Source organism: Zootoca vivipara, chromosome 6 (assembly GCF_965207765.1).
Source record: "Zootoca vivipara chromosome 6, rZooViv2.hap1.1, whole genome shotgun sequence".
NCBI lineage: Eukaryota > Metazoa > Chordata > Lepidosauria > Squamata > Lacertidae > Zootoca > Zootoca vivipara.
Window position 1 is genome coordinate 21,480,273 of NC_142589.1, and position 17,380 is coordinate 21,497,652.

The following is a 17,380-nucleotide window of genomic DNA, read 5'->3' on the forward strand; positions in this document are numbered from 1 at the left end:
CACCACATTTTCAAGGGATGTCAATCAAGGGATGTCAATCAAAGTGCCTGGTTAAAAGGAACTTTTTTGCCTGGCGCCTAAAGGTAAATGAAGATTATATAACCCCTGAAATGTGTGAAAAAGGTGAAATGTGTGAAAAATTATGAGAAGCTATGGAATGAAATTAAAAGAGATTTGGAGATATGGTCAAGGTTGAAACTGTCCTTAATGGGCAGAATAGCAACTGTTAAAATGAATGTATTGCCAAGAATGCTGTTTTTATTTCAGGCCCTTCCGATAGTGGATAAGATGAAATGTTTTCAAGAGTGGCAAAAGACATTGTCTAAATTTGTCTGGCAAGGGAAGAAACCCAGAATCAAATACAAACTTTTGACAGATGTAAAAGAAAGGGGAGGATTCTCATTGCCAGACTTAAAGATTTACTTTGAAGCTGCAGCTTTCTGCTGGCTGAAGGAATGGTTTCTGTTAGACAATGACGATGTGCTAGATTTGGAAGGTCACGATAATGCATTTGGGTGGCATGCGTATTTATGGTATGATAAGGTAAAGTTACATAAAGGTTTCAAAAACCATATAATCAGGAAATCATTGTTCAACGTATGGATTAGATACAAAGATTTGTTGGAAAGGAAAACTCCTAGGTGGATTTCGCCGCTTGAGGCGAAGAAACCTAAAAGGACAAATATGGATGAGAATAGGCTGAAATACAAAGATATTTTGATGGAGGTGGAAAACCAATTTAAGTTAAGGCCATATGAACAATTGAAGGATAGGTTAAGTGACTGGTTTCAGTATGTGCAGATAAATGAAGCATTCAAGTTAGATAAAAAAATAGGATTCCAATCAGACAAATCGAAATTAGAAACAGAGTTAATAGAGACAGATAGCAAGAACTTGTCCAGAATGTATAATTTATTGTTAGAATGGCATTTGAAAGATGAGCAAACAAAATCGGTTATGATTGATTGGGCCAAGGATTTGGGTCACAATGTAATGATGTCGGATTGGGAAAAATTGTGGAAGAAGGGCATGAAGTTTACGGCGTGTACTGTGTTGAAGGAGAATCTAATGAAAATGATGTACAGATGGTACCTGACGCCGGTTAAGTTAGCGAAAATGTACCACAAAAGTGATAACAAATGCTGGAAATGTAAAGAGGATGTTGGCTCATTCTATCATATGTGGTGGACATGCCCTAAGGTAAAAGGCTTCTGGGAAATGATCTATAATGAAATGAAAAAGATATACAAAAATACATTTTTGAAAAAACCGGAAGCCTTTTTACTTGGAATAGTGGGGGAAGAAATCCCCAAAAACGATGTTATTTTGTTTATGTATGCCACCACAGCTGCGAGGATTTTAATTGCAAAATATTGGAAAAAAGAGGAATTGCCCTCTTTACAGGAATGGCAAATGAAAATGCTGGAGTTTATGGAATTGGCAGAACTGACAGGAAGACTCCGAGATCAAACAAGTGATAGAGTTGAAAAAGATTGGAGGAAGTTTAAAATATATGTAGGGAATTATTTTTGAAAGTAGAAAGTTTGAATATCTAGGGAAATACAGAAGTTAAGGCAATAGGGAGAAAAGAGGAGTTTAAAACGTAGAAAAATTGGTATATAGTAGAAAGATGAGTACAAGAAGAATCAAAGGGATTATATGATGAAAGTAAAAAAGATGAAATAGAAACTGCTACAGATGTATCTAAAAAGGAAAATCAGATAGTGGGGAATTGGGGAAGCCAAAAAGACAATGAGTTTAAAAAAGTGATTGAAGATGATATGTTTTTGTTTTGTTTTGTTTGTATTGATGTATTTTTGTATTTTTGTGTTTTTTGATATTTTGTGCTTTTTATGTTATAAAATGCTTAATAAAAAATATTTTTTTTTAAAAAAAGATTATATAACCCCGCCCCCAATCCAAGGATCACGGGGCAGTCTACAGTATAAAAACACAAAATGTATAACATAATAACACACGAAACCATTTAATGTGCTTGTATTGCTCCTTGTGCCGTTGAGCATGTGCTGAGTGCAGCCTATATTACATACAGTATTGGTATGTTTTGAATGTTTTAAGGGTGTTCTTGGTTTCTTTGTTTTTTAACCTGTTGACTGTTCCTAACTTAATCGGCCCGTTGTTATTTGATTTATTGAACATTATGTGATACTGTGTATTGCTGCCACCTGCTCGTGCCAAATCATTCCTAGGCTGTGGTAGACAAGAGTACTGTACTGTTGAGCTAGTGCAGAATGCACCTACACACAGAGAGAGAAAGATTTTGAGTATTTTAACCTTTTTATTTTGCTGATCTTAATCTGTGGTGGGGAAAAGTCAATAGTACTCTGTGTAGAGTACCATACAGATTTCAAGAGAGAGATTTGGTGTGTGAAGCAAGCCGGTGGCTGGCCAGCTCTATCCAGGAAGCCCACAAGTAGGGTGGGAAGGCCATAACGAAAGGGAGCAAGCAGGTTCCTCATAGCAGGGAGTTGCAAACAACAACAACAAAATGCAGAACAAGACCACTGCAATATATCTCAGTGCATTTGGGCAGTACATTCGGGAGACAGGAGTCCCTTAGGTATGAAATAAAAAAATAAAGGTCTTCTATGTATAATAAATGTTCATCAACGTACCAAGCAGACACGTACACAAATGTATAAACCACATGTGTGATGCAGCACAGGAAGACACCCCTGAAACTATTTTTGACTCCCAAACTGACAAAATGTTTCTCTGCAAGGAAGGAGGGGGTGAGGGAACCTTCCCATTGTCTCAGGAATTATTTTGATTACCATCACAACGGAATGGGCAGACTACCAGGAAGGGCAATCAGAGATGGCATTATCAGATAGCCTGGCAGACAGGGGATAAACAACATACTCAGATTTCTGTTGTAGACCGCCCTTTTCTGTGATGTAGGTATGATGTATCTGGGGGGTGGTCTTGGGCTACACCCCTTCTGTGATGTATGTATGATGTTTCTGGGGGTGGTCTTGGACTCCAGGGTGGGCAATTTAAATGTCTATATAAGGGCAGGCACGCCTTGGTTCTGGGTCCTCCTCTTTTCTCCTGTGTGAGAGGGAGCACCCTGTTGCAACAGTTCAATAAAGATCAGGCTTACTAGTTGCTTTGCTTCTCAACATTCTCTGGTTGGCCTCTTTTATTTTCTCCTACCGATGGAGAACCTACAAAGGACTCTACAAGGGCTCTTGTGTACCCCATAAGGGAATAAGGGCAGGTTTTGTTTATTGCAGGTATGAGGAGTCTGACCTATTTCTGCACGCAGGGATTCGTGATGGGAATGCCTTAAGGGCTGTGCGCCTTTAATTATGTTGCCCTCCTCTGTTACATAACTGTAGCAAAAACACAGCAATTTTGTTCCATTTTGATTGGAGCGGAGCTATGGAATTAATGCTGGCTGAAGGTTCTTTTGTTCTCTTGCTACATTTAGAGCAGCCTGTAACTAACAGTCTTTAATTATTGTAGAATTAAGCTCATTGTGTTGCCCTTGATAGAATTTTGTGGAGTTGAAAACAGCAAACCCATAAAGGAAAATATTGCTCTTGGGACGGATAGTGCTACACTCCTTTCTTCCCATGTGCTAGAATTTAAAACGGAGCAAATTAAAAACAAGAGTTAAGAAAAGCAGAGCCCAAATGAAGAAGAGGTGGTGGGGGACCGGGGAATAAATTCTTGATTTCCGCACTACTAGAAAGGCAGGGACAAAAGGATTCCCTTGGCTTCTGTTCTTTCAACACTCCTGGTTCTGTGGGTTTGTACATGTGGTGGCTTTTCCATGCCTCCCGAATTCCAATTTATGTAGGAATATTACTGACATTTATTCTGCAGCTCACTTCCTTCAGTTGTTCCGCATTGTCCCATCCTGCCTCCTTCCATCAGTGATTGCACGTTACGGCAGCCTTCCCCAACCTGGTGCCCTCTGGATGTTTCAGAACTCTGTCCTGTGCTGATTTCCCAAATATTATAAAGGCTATATACGTGCAAGATTTTTTTAAAATATATTTATTGAAAGGTTTTTTTCATACAGAATAAAAGAAAAACAATTTTATATAGCCAATATAGAAGAAAAAACAGAAAAACAAAAAGAAGGGAAAAAACACACACACAAAAGAAAACACTTCAAAAAAAGAAAAAAAGAAAAATAAACAATCTAATTTATATCCCATAATTATAACCAATTCCGACTTCCCCGTCCCCTCCTTTCCAAGCCCATTTTTATCCCAAAATATACAGCTTCCAATTTATTATAAAAGTACAACTTTTTGAATTCATTATTCACTCTAAAACAATTCAATTTTTCCCCTTATAAAAACATACAAATCTTATTTATCTATTAGATTCCCCATTGCCCTCTAATTTCCTCTCAAAAATGATTCACATAATCATATACGTGCAAGAATGACTCTTTACAAACCGTCCTTGAATAAAGCCAGGCATGGAGTTATTTGTCAAGTTTCACTCTTTTAATATTGCAACAAAAACATTTCCCTCCCTGTACGTGAGTAAAACACACAAAATTATCTTGACAAAAGCAAATATACAGGTTAAGAACGGCAAGCGGGAAACCACTTAAACAAAATATGGGTTCAGAGTCCAGACGCACACCTTTTAAAACTGCGGCTTTGAGAGCTGGTGTTCGGGCACTTCATTTCTTCCTCCCCATCCCTTTTTCCTTGTGTTCCATAGCTTTGAGATTGTAAGTCTGTTGACCGTGACTGTTTTCTGATTCATGTAAGAAAGAGTGGGGTGTCACAGAAAAAAGAAAAGACCCTTTTTTGGAAAATGATTGTCTAGAATTCTAGACATAAGGGTTGAGACCACAGCCCTGGAAGTCGTCCTCCTCCCCAGCCTTTTCAACATATTCTGGGGAAGAGCTGCACCCCAGCTGAGAAGCATCTGCTTTGCTTGCAGAAGATCCCAGGTTTAATTCCTGGCATCTCCAGGTAGGGCCATCTGAAATCTTGTGACAGAGCTTGAAACAAAACTAAGCTAGATGTTCCTATTTAAATCAACCCTTTATTAAGAACCATGAGGACTGGGATCTTTTTTATTTATTTGGAGAAGGACCATAGTTTCTCCTAAAGAAGCTATGGTAGAGCATCTGCTTGGCATGCAGTTTCAATCCCCAGCATCTCCAAGTAGGGCTGAAAAAGTCTGAAGCCTCGGCAAGCCGCTGCCAGTCAGTGTAGAGTCTAGACGGTTCTGAGCTAGATAGACCAATGGCCTGATTTGGTCTAAGGCAGGCATCCCCAAACTATGGCCCTCCAGATGTTTTGGCCTACAACTCCCATGATCCCTAGCTAACAGGACCAGTGGCCGGGGAAGATGGGAATTGTAGTCCAAAACATCTGGAGGGCCGAAGTTTGGGGATGCCTGGTCTAATGCATCTTTCCATCTTCCACCTGGACCAGTGCATACTAGCAATGCAGATATTGAGATTAAGCCTTTTTTAGCGGAGAGTTCATGGGGGAAGCCACTTCTGCAAAGCAGGGCATTAAGCTGCAAAAAGATTTCATAGAATTGGAAGTTGGAAGGGACACCGAGGGTCATCTAGTCCAACCCCTGCAATGCAGGAATCTTTCACCCAAGGTGTGGCTCAAACCCATGGCCCTGCGATTAAGAGTCTCATGCTCTACCATTCCTTGCTCTCATAACTATTGCTCTTAGCTGAGTGACTTCCAAAGCAGCTCCCTCCCTGAAAGGAATAACATTTGAACTGAATATCTGAATCTGCAATAGTTTTGATATATATAAAAGGACTCTGTCCTCATGCAGGGAGCATAAAGGTCACCAAAGCCTCTGTGGGTTGATTCTTGTTTCTTGTGTCTTCAGACCATCTTCAGGTCTTCTGGTCCAAAGGGGAAAGGCAGCAGGTCCTCCAAAGTCTTCTGAATGTGTGTCCCATCTGCCTTGGCCAAGAAGATTTCCCAATGTTTGCCGAACTAGATAAGGGTTTTTAAAAAGAAGAAGAAAGAAATCCCACGAGATGGTTGTCTTATAGCACAATCTGATACATTTCTACCCCAAAGTGTGTCTTCTCACTGAGTTAGTACAGAGTTTTCCAAACTTGGCCCTCCAGCTGCTTTTAGAACTACAACTCCCATCATCCCTAGCTAGCAGGACCAGTGGTCAAGGATGATGGGTATTGTAGTCCAAAAACAGTTGGGGATGCAAGTTTGGGAAACAAGTGACTTAGAGCATAAGAAGAGCGCCCGAAGCTGGAGAATAAACATCATGGAGCATCTGTAGCAGCAAAATTGGATGCCTTTATCTGCCCAACTTGCATAAAAACATTTCTCTCCCATATTGGTCTCTAAAGCCACAGCGCTATAACTCTTCAGTGGCTAGACTTTACCCCTCGAAGGGGCCCTCTTCCATTGTCTCCCAAGACAGACGGGTGCTAGCTTGAAACTAGATCAGCTCAAAGGCCCGTTTAGGCCAGTATCCTGCTCTCCCAGTGGCCAACCAGATGCCCCAGTGGGAAGACCACAGCAGCCCTCAACAACTGGTACGCAGAGTCATAGCACCTCTGATACAGGAGGCATTCAGGTAATCGGCCTAGAACAGCCTAGATCCCTTTTTAAAAACTGGTGTGACATTAGCCACTTCCCAGTCCTTAAGTATGGACTCATCTTGGGGACAATTTATATTAGAAGGCCCGCCCCCTCTCCCCAATTTAAGATCTCTCTCTCTCTCTCTCTCTCTTTAATGCAGTGATGGCCAAACTTGGCCCTCCAGCTGTTTTGGGACTACAACTCCCATCATCCCTAGCTAACAGGACCAGTGGTCATGGATGATGGGAATTGTAGTCCAACAACAGCTGGAGGGCCAAGTTTGGCCACCACTACTTTAATGCCTCTCTAGCCTAAAGGAAGCAAGCCATTTCCACAGGAGGGATCTCTTATCCTTTGGTTCTGGTGTGTTCGTGTGACAAAGGCAAAGAAGGGTATGGGGTTTAAAGGGGAGGTATGTTTACCTCTCTGAGCACTTGTCTGCAAGCCCCGCAGGGCACCGCGAACGTTTCTTGGCTGTTGCTGTTGGAGCAGAATAAAAGCAGAGTTCAGAAGTCTCGCTCATAGCAGAGGAGGCTGTCTACAAAATATGCTAATATGGTGAAAGATTCAAGTTGAAAAAATAACAGAGTCAGAACAAGACACACGTCTCAGATCATTGGGTGGGTGGCTTCTGGACAGGTGTCAACTGACCACAAGGTTGGTCATCAATTGCCAGCCCAAATCTCTCTCCCCCCTTCACACGCAAACCTGGTTTAATCCAGATTAAAAGAGGGATAAAATCTGATAGGTACAAAAAGGAGCCTATTGCTCATAACCCAGTTGCAATGCCCCAGCAACCCATTTGCAAATATGAAGGCACCCAGAGTTGGAGGGGGCATTGAAAGCCATCTAGTCCACCCCCTGAACAATGCTTGGGCATCTCCAACAGGTGGTCCCAGCAAGGGGAGCTCACCACCTCTCTAGAGAATTGGTTCTATTGTCAAACTGCTCTTACAGCCAGATCTAGGTGTAGGACTCAGCTACATTAGTCAACAAACAGTGTTTTGAATGTATTATAAACCTGCAGCACCAGATGGCACCAGAGAGCAAAAAAAAAATCTTAAGTGATTTTTCCATAGCATTTTTTTTCCTTCTGTTATAACAATTTAATTTCTGACTCATTTATATTGGTTTTTCCCCTTTGTGTAGATCCATCCCTAGACCTCTTAGAAAAAAAGCTATAAAAACCCATGTATTCCTTCATTCTGCTTGTTATGGAAAAAGCTTTTCATTCCAATGTTATTTTATTGCATTGCGCCTTCTTGGTGTCTTTACCTGTCATGCAAAAGCACTTGAGAAGGGTACAGAGCAGGTGAGAGGGGTGTGGGGGCCAAACAGACACACATTTGGCCCTTGGGCTTGAGTTTCTCCAGCCCTGGTCTCTTATCTCACCAGATCTCTCACCACAGGCCAGGGGAAAGGAAAGAAGGTCAAGAAATCCATAGCATTTAAGACTCAGTGTATGTAGTGAACTGACTGTCTGGCCCCTTCTGCATTCCTTATTTAAAGCAGCATCAAACCACCTTAAATGGTCATGACTTCCCCCCTGCCCCCCGCCCAAGAATCTGAGAACTGTAGTTTGTTGCTTGGTGCTGAGAGTACTTAGGAAGCTATTCCGTTCCCAGAGGAACAATCCCCAGAGTAGTTCAACCATCAATCCCTCTTCCTAGTGAATTCTGGGAACTGCAGCTCTTTGAGGGGGAATAGGGGTCACCTAATAACTCTCAGCCAACCTAGCAGTTCGAAAGCACATCAAAAGTGCAAGTAGATAAATAGGAACCGCTACAGTGGGAAGGTAAACGGTGTTTCCATGTACTGCTCTGGTTTGCCAGAAGCGGCTTTGTCATGCTGGCCACATGACCTGGAAGCTATACACCGGCTCCCTTGGCCAATAATGCGAGATGAGCGCGCAACCTCAGAGTCGGTCACGACTGGACCTAATGGTCAGGGGTCCCTTTACCTTTACCTAATAACTCTCAGCACTCTTAATAAGCAACAGTTTCCAGCATTCTTTGGGGAAAGCCATAGCTGTTTGAAGTGGTGCGAGCCTGCTTTAAATGTATAGTGCAGATAAAGCCACTGGCTGATAGCAATTATTTATAGCCCACCTTCCAGGATGCAAATCCTCCCCAAGGCTGCTTGTTCACCAAGGAAGCAGGATAGGAATAATACCTACCAAATAATAGCTATAGCTCGAAATTTTGTATGCCCTTCTGAGACTGCCTTCTGGATTGCCGTACGCTCAGCACACACGCCCAGCGGGTAACATGCATTTTCAATGTTGCAACCTGAAGAAAGCACAAGATGGGTTAAAATCTCTCGTGACAAAGCCTTAGAATCCATATCTATAGTATATTGTCCTCATGGCAGCAATGCCTCCAGCATGGATTGGCTGAGCTGTTGTGGCATCACATAACATTCCATTGCTTATGGAATTGGAGAGCTTGCAGGTCAGCTTTTGTGAGGGAAAAGAACATTGTCAGTTTGACAGGAATTAAAAATTAAAAAAGGGTCAAGGGCTGGGGAATGGTTCTGGGGAACTAAGGAGCCAGTTCCTGATCATATATATATATATATATATATATATATATATATATATATATATATATATTGATTGGATTTTTAAAAATCCAACCATTTCTGCCAATCTATCTTTGATACAAAAGCCACAGTTAGAACTTGAACTGGTTAATTAAGATAAAAAAATTCCTTCAGTAGCACCTTAAAGACCAACTAAAACTTAGTTGGTCTTTAAGGTGCTACTGAAGGAATTTTTTTTATTTTACTTCGACCCAGACCAACACGGCTACCTACCTGTAACCAGAACTATGGTTAATTAAGTATTGTCAATTTCATTCACTTTTTACTCTGAGTGATATCAGTTCTGGTTCATTGATTATACAGTACACTAGCTACCCCCTGCAAAAGAAAAGTTCTGGTTCAAAACACATGATGATAAACATCAGCACTGTAGGTTTATTTCCCATTTCAAACCTCACGGCTCCCAAGAACTCACAGTGAGGCATTCGGCCCAACATGTTCAGATGTAGCTGGACAATTAGCCATGCTTGCTGGGGTTGATGGGAGTTGGGAGTCCGATAGCATCCATCAGGCGGCATGATGGCTATCATGTGAGCATCGATGCAAATGTAGAAATAACAGCATGGATTTAAGCAGAAAATGCAGTGCACCTTGGCACAATGGGGAAGACCAGGTGACCTGCATGCTACCCCACCCAGTTCTGAGGGTTCTTGATCTTTCAACCAGACTTGAACCTGCAAATCCATTACTACCAGGCCCAAAGGGTAGGGCAGGGAAAGGTTCCTTGTCTGAAGCTCTGGAGTTCCACTGCCACCCAGAGTGGACAGTACTGAGCCAGATGGACTTCTGTAGAAAGATGCATGGCATGGCTGCCACATGGAGGAGGGTCTTCCGTCACTTACCAGAGAAGATCTTCCCATCGGAGGTCAGGAGGGCAGCTCCCACCGGGTAGTTGCTGTAGGGGCAGTAGGCAAACCGCTTGGCTTCTTTGCTTGCGGCCAAAAGGAGTTTAATCTGTTCGGGTCCCAGTGCAGAACTGGGCACAGCGGGATTTGGAGCGTCGCCGTGCTGTTGCGCCATTGCAACGTGGAGGCAGTATCTGGCAGGGCGTTCCTTGGCAAAAGCCACACTCCCAAGGACAGCAGCGTGTGTGCCGGCACAACCCCTGAGATTCACCTTTCCTTTAATTCACATTAGAGGAGAATTGGGGTCTTTCTCTGACAGGTGCCACAGGCAATGCACACCTATCTGTTGCTGCAAAAGTGCCTGGCCAGGCTCTCGTCCTCTCTTGCAATGCAAAACAACTTTCTCTGAGCGAAGTGCTTCGATCTTTGCTCTTTAGATAGCTACACTGTTTGTGTGCAGTTTTTTTGGGGGGGGGAGGACTTGCCTGCCCTTTCTCAGCAAATGTTCTCTCCGGGAATCATGTTTTCCAAATTTTTGCTGCTGCCAAAGGCCAACGAGGTTGGATGGGTCAGGTCAACGTCCCCACATGCTCCTTAGCTCTCTTGACAGGCCCCTTTGTCCTCCTCTGCTCTGGCTCTGTGGCGACTTAAAGGTCCCTGCAACAGAATCAGAATGATGGTGAGATGCAACAGTCGCTCGGGAGTGACAGATGCCCATTAGATCTGGGGCTCATGCTCGAACGATGTGCTATGTGCTAGGCTTCCAGTGCCTCTGTTGAACCAAGTGGCTGTTGTGGGCATTTGGAAAGGTTTAGCTGCCGCCTTGGTTCAGGGAAGCAGCAGCCTCCGTCTCCTGTTTCACCTCTGTGGGTGCCCAAAGTGAGTTTGTTTGCAGATACGTTGAGCCTGGCTCCGGGAACTTGGGTGTGGATTAATGAGAACGCAGGTCACGTGTCAAGCCACAGAACACCATAGCAACAAAGGAGATGGGTGTGGAATGCTGTTAGGAAGAAACCACCAGGGAAGAAGGTGGGAGGGAGGGAGGGAGACAGTGCGTGCACATAATACAGGAACCATTGGAAGCTGCCTTATATGTACATTGTAAGGCCATTGCCCTTATCTAGTTCAGCATTGTTTACACTGAGTGGCACCAGCTCTGCAGACAGGATATGTTCCCTGGGACATTCTGCATTCAAATCAGGTGCTCTACTACTGAGCTACAGCCCTTCCCAAATAGGAAGCTGCCTTATTACAGACTCCATCTAACTCAATATTCTCCACACTGACTGGTAGCATCTCTTCACGACTGGAGATTTTTTTTGTTTTTTTTAAAATCAGCCCTACCTACCTGGAGATGACAAGGGCTGAACCTGGGTCTCTCAGCTCAGCCACCGAGCCACAGACCTTCCCCTGAACATTGGTGGACTCTCCTTCCTTGGAAGTTTTTTAAGCAGAGGTTGAATGGCCATCTGCCATGGATGCGTTCATTGAGATTCTTGCATTGCAAGGGGTTGGACTAGATGACTCTCAGGGTCCCTTCCAACTCTGCAGCTCTACAATTCTATGATGGACGACAATCCCAAATACCTTTCCACATGTATTACTACCAAGCAAGGAGCACCCCTTTCCTAAACTTATGCATTTGATTTATTATCATCCCCCTCCTTTTCCCCCGCCTAAATCAGGCACCCCCAAACTCAGTCCTTCAGCTGTTTTGGGACTACAACTCCCATCATCCCTAGCTAACAGGACCAGTGGTCAGGGATGATGGGAATTGTAGTCCCAAAACAGCTGGAGGGCCGAGTTTGGGGGGATGCCTGGCCTAAATGGTGGGGAGCTCAGTGACAGAGCATCCACTTCAATCCTGAAGCGTCCTGAATCCAATCCCCAACTGCAGGACTTTGTTGAACACCTTACTGAAATCAAGATAAATGAATCTGTCATATGCAACAACCATTCCATCAGACCAGTGGTTTTCAGCCAGTGTGCCGTGGCACCCTGGGGTGCCTTGAATGATAGTCAGGGGTGCTGCGGGCAACACTGGCCTCTGTCCCTCTTTCCTTCCTTCCCTCCCTCCTCTGATGCCCTCTCACATCTCTGCCTCCCAAAGGTTTGCACAGCTGTTTGTTGCACCCTGGAGATTCCCAAGGAGAGGGGAATGGAGAGGAGGCTGAAGGAACACTCCACAATGGAGCATGTTTGGAAAAAAGGGTGAGAGGCTGCCAGCTCTGCAGGGAAGAGATGACTGGGCTCCACAGGCTCTGCTAAAAGAGCATCAGCTTTGGCTCCTCCCCAAATTGTTCACAAGAATTTTTAAACTAACTGTGAGTGCTTTCTGGCCATTTTCTCCTCCCTTCCAATCCCTTTTCATTCCATAATGTGCCTCTGTGATTGCCCCTGCATGAGACTCTCTTCTTACTGATATTCATAAGCCACTCTGGGAATCTGTTTTGTTGGTTTGTTTGGTCGAAGAGCTAGATTAAAAAGGCCAGTCACCATAATTATCAATGCATTATTATAAAGATGATTCAAAAGTGTCTCCTTGAATTCTGGGGCTCTTAGGGGTGAGCCCTGCCTGGGTATGGACCAGAAGCCCCCTGCCAAGCCCCCAAACACCCACCAGTGTATATAAATTAACATATGCAAATATGAATTTCTGCTATGGCCCTGTGCTGCCCCCCCCCCAGTCCTTTAAGCAACAATCCTCATCTCCAGTATTCATCAGGAGAAACTGATCTCCCTTTCCCACCTTTTTGAGGACAGGGGACCATGCTTTCCCTGCTCTATATAGGAAGCGTACAGACCAATAGAATCCCGAACCAATGAATCAATGGCAAGAATTATAAACCCGTGTCTTCATTATGCTTTATTGAGGGATCTCCTCCCGCATTGGAAACTTCTGTAAATGCCTACTGGTCCACCTAGTTCAGTACTGTCTATATTAGCTGGCAGCATCTCTCCAGGGCTTTAAGCAAGATGGGAAATCCAATCTCTAGCTGGAAATGCTGAGGCTTGAACCTGGGACCTTGTGTGTGGAAAGCAGACCCTCTGCCACTGAGCTACGTCCCTTCCGCAATCCTCTGTCCCCTCACCTGTTTATGGGCTTTCTCAGAGACGAGACAGGCAGAGGTTCAGAGGGAACGTGGGGAGGTTCCTTGGATGTCCCTAGGATGCAATTCACCCAACTCCAAATTCTTGAAGGCGTTTCTTGTCCTTATCAGTCTTGGACTGCAATCCTGACTCCTCACTGGCTCTATTGCTTATGCAAGATTACACACACAGTTCCCCTTTCTGGGCAAGATGGGGGCAAAACAGAAGTTGGTTTTTAAGTCCCACCTTCTCTTTGTCACCCGTTAACATTTCACCACCCTTCCTGGGCATTTCACCACCACCCTGGACATTTCACCACTCTTCCTGGGCAGTGGCATAACTGTTTCTGTCCTTTACCTGTCCCTATAGGTCTAAACTACTCATTTGTATTTGTCCATGCTGATCCGCCACTCTTCCTACTATTTTTTTAAAAAAATATATAAAACATCAGCTCCTTGTTTAGCTTTTTTTTTGCATTGGATTGTATACCAGTGTTTCTCAACCTTTTTGGGGCCAAGGCACACTTGTTCCATGAAAAAAATCACGAGGCACACCACCATTAAAAAAGTTAAAAAATTTAAATCTGTGCCGCCCTATATTGACTATATAATTATGACTGTAAGAAACACTTGCCAATTGCTGTGTTGGTTGCAATCTCCTGTAATAAGGCTTCACAAGCCGCTGATTTCTCTGCCAGCACAATCCTTTGCTCAGCAAGTTTCAGGTTGAGCTCATCCAGCCAGCTTCTTTAAGTTTGTCTAAAACCACCCTCCCGTGGTGGTGGCTGTTGATAGCTGCGCTCGCCCCGCGTCGTGACCAGGCCGGCTTCCTTTCTGGCGGGTTGGTGTTGTTTATTGGCGGCCGCCAGGCACGTGACAATGCAAATCGCCCTTCTCGTCGCCACACGTCGCGGCACACCAGCCAGCGTCTCGCGGCACACTAGTGTGCCGCGGAACAGCGGTTGAGAAACGCTGTTGTATACAATGCTAGTCCTACCCAAAGTAGGACCATCGTAAGCTAACGGACATGAGAAGATTGTTGTTGTTTGTTGTTTAGTTGTGTCTGACTCTTCGTGACCCCATGGACCAGAGCACGCCAGGCACTCCTGTCTTCCAGTGCCTCCCGCAGTTTGGTCAGATACATGTTGGTAGCTTCTAGAACACTGTTTGGCCGATTGCGAGGCAATGGCAGGCGCTGTTCTCATCAGCTGGGGAGGACGTGGTGCCTTCGAGGCAAGGGGGCACCGCTACAAGGCAGCGACCCCCATAAAAACCCCTAATCGAGCGTTTAGGGGGCATGGATCCAGCAGATGCCAGGAGCATGCTCCCCCCTCCCTCCACCGGTTGCTTAGTTTTTGGGGGGCCAAGAGAGCAGAGGGTAGCAGTAAAATGTGGCGCATTGGAACAAAGCTATCTCGGAGGCACGAAGCTGCGACCCTGCCAGGCAACAGCAGTTGAGGTTTAATCCTGACAAGACAGAAGTACTGTTTTGGGGGGTCAGGAGGTGGGCAAGTGTGGAGGACTCCCTGGTCTTGAATGGGGTAACTGTGCCCCTGAAGGACCAGGTGCGCAGCCTGGGAGTCATTTGGGACTCACAGCTGTCCATGGAGGCACAGGTTAATTCTGTGTCCAGGGCAGCTGTCTACCAGCTCCATCTGGTACGCAGGCTGAGACCTTACCTGCCCGCAGACTGTATTGTCAGAGTGGTGCATGCTCTGGTTATCTCCCGCTTGGACTACTGCAATGCGCTCTACGTGGGGTTACCTTTGAAGGTGACCCGAAAACTGCAATTAATCCAGAATGCGGCAGCTAGACTAGTGACTGGGAGTGGCCGCCGGGACCACATAACACCGGTCCTGAGAGATCTACACTGGCTCCCAGTACGTTTCTGAGCACAATTCAAAGTGTTGGTACTGACCTTTGAAGCCCTAAACGGCCTCGGTCCTGTATACCTGAAGGAGCGCCTCCACCCCCACCATTCAGCCCGGACACTGAGATCCAGCACCGAGGTTCTTCTGGCGGTTCCCTCATTGCGAGAAGTGAGGTTATAGGGAACCAGCAGGTGTCAAGGCAACAAGTAACTATTTTACTTTTAGAAGACAATAATATTGTCCTGAGCCCAAAGTTGCATTTGAATTTAAGAAGCTAAGAACTGCCTAAAAGGGAAAAATTAGTTGCTACTTACTTTGGAAGAGAGTCCTCTAAGTGGTCAGCGAGAGACTATTGTTATTCATTCTAAAGGAATGTACCGTACTTTCAATTTTGAATTTATGAACTGCCAAGAGCTCCACTGAATATAAGGACTGGATATATAAGGGAATTGGATTGGATCTTGGTGAAGAAAATAGAGAAAAAAGGATATATTGTTTGAAAATGGATTGTTACTTTTGACTTTCGATTCCAGATGAGTTGTGGACACCATTTCCTGTTTTGCGAACACTGACTGTCCTTGGAGAAGGAAAGTAGATAGCCAAAACATGTCTGCCTTTGAGCTGTTTGTGCTGGCACAGCTATTGGAACTTAAAAATGACTTGGTACAGTGAAATCTGGAGATTAGAAAATTCAATGGTTGCGATGATCAGAAAGAACTGAACAGCAGGAGTGAGAGTCCAACTGTCCAGTCGGAAGTGGGGGAGAAAACCCAACAAGAAGGACTGGGGAAGGGTGAGAGCACCCCAGTCCATATAGAAGAAATTGAGTGGTACTGAAGGAGTGAGAGTCCATCTGTGCATGAAAAACTAGTTGAGAAAAATTAGTATGAAATCTCCTCTCGACAGATGAAGACTGTTATGTATTAGTGTATATAATTTTCCCTCAGGTCCTTGACAGTTGTTTTAGGAGGGAGCTTTGAATTATGTTTGATACATTGTTTGAGCCAGCCTCTATAAAAGCAGGCCAGCTCAGCAATGCAGTTCAGTTCTGTTCTGGCTTCCGAATAAAGAGCTTCTTGAAGAATCGCTGTGTCATCTACCTACTATTTAATACGGGCGACGAGGATGGGATGGATGGACATCAGAGCACAGCCAGATTCGAACGTTCACCGAGCGGAATCACTGAGCGGAATCACTGAGCGGAACCAATTCAGAGCCAGACCGTTCTGGCTAGAGCACTGTGTTCCATCTATCGCCCTCCACGTTGGCATCGGAATCATGGTTTCATTTGTGCCTCTACCGCCGTTTGCACCAGCCTCTGAATCATGGGACGCTTACCTCACTCGGTTTGCCTGCTATCTCCAAGCAAATGAGCTGACAGCGGTGTCTGCAGAACGGAAGCGGGGCCTTTTCCTCTGTCTTTGTGGCTCCGAGGTCTTCGAGACAGCCTGGGCCTTGGTCGCGCCTCTAGCTGTTGAGGCAACACCAGGGGACACGCTCAAAGAGAAGCTCTGTAACCACTATGTGCCCAAGCCGTCCAAAATTGCTGCCCGTCATGCATTAATAGTTTTCATCCCCCCAGGGCCACATTCCCTTCTGGCCAACCTCCCAGGGGCCGCATTCTAATAGTAGGCAGGGGCAGCGGCAAAAGTGGGTGGGGTGATGTATGTAAATTTTACCTTGCTCGGTTTGCCTGCTATCTCCAAGCGAATGAGCTGACAGTGGTGTCTGCAGAACGGAAGCAGGGCCTTTTCCTCTGTCTTTGTGGCTCCGAGGTCTTCGAGACAGCCTGGGCCTTGGCCGCGCCTCTAGCTGTTGAGGCAACACTGTGGGACACGCTCAAAGAGAAGCTCCGTAACCACTATGCGGCCAAGCCGTCCAAAATTGCTTCCCGTCATGCGTTCTACCACCAAGATCAGGCAGAGGGTAAGTCGATCAACAACTACATCGCCGCGCTTCGAAAGGCCGCCCTGCACTGCCAGTTCCGAGACTTAGAAGACACCCTGATGGATCGAATTGTCTGTGGAGTTTGGGACAACCGTCTACAACGGTGCCTCCTCGCCATGCCAGACCTCATGCTGCAGAAGGCCATTGAGCAGGCAGCAGCTGAACTCTATGCTCAGGAGATCCGCAAGGCCAGCAGCCCGCATCCTGCTAAGAACACAATTCCCGTGCACCACGAGGAAGCCAGCAGTGACGAGGCACCCTCCAGTGAAGACAATGACGTGCATCAGACAATAAAGACATCGAACCAGGGAGTCAAGATGATCACAGAAATTAGAAAAGGGGTGTTTAGAATTAGATTGAAGAAAGATGCAGGGCAGCAGGGGAAGGTTAAAGGAATGAGGGTAGAAAGAAAGGCGAGGAAGGGTGTGGGATAAATAGTTTATAAGTGG

At 45.1% G+C, this 17,380-nt stretch overlaps 1 protein-coding gene across 1 annotated transcript; it reads right to left on the reverse strand.

The window, feature by feature from the left end:
• Nucleotides 1-4,244: 4,244 nt before the first annotated feature.
• Nucleotides 4,245-15,363, reverse strand: CDA (cytidine deaminase). The gene is made up of 5 exons (XM_035120944.3): nucleotides 15,299-15,363; nucleotides 10,022-10,681; nucleotides 8,755-8,866; nucleotides 7,001-7,058; nucleotides 4,245-5,966 (listed from the first exon to the last, which is right to left on the reverse strand). Exons 2-5 carry the CDS (start codon nucleotides 10,197-10,199, stop codon nucleotides 5,853-5,855), a joined length of 462 nt encoding a protein of 153 aa, XP_034976835.3. The 5' UTR covers nucleotides 10,200-10,681; nucleotides 15,299-15,363; the 3' UTR covers nucleotides 4,245-5,852.
• Between the last annotated feature and the right edge of the window lie 2,017 nt (nucleotides 15,364-17,380).

Bases quoted from the DNA above. Each gene is read 5' to 3' on its own strand.
- CDA (XM_035120944.3), bottom strand. From the start codon at position 10,199: ATGGCGCAACAGCACGGCGACGCTCCAAATCCCGCTGTGCCCAGTTCT. The intron at 7,059-8,754 runs GTAGGTATTATT...CTGCTCCAACAG, and splicing joins CGAGCTATAGCTATTATTTG to CAACAGCCAAGAAACGTTCG. The intron at 5,967-7,000 runs GTAAACATACCT...ACCCTTATCTAG, and splicing joins GCAGACAAGTGCTCAGAGAG to TTCGGCAAACATTGGGAAAT.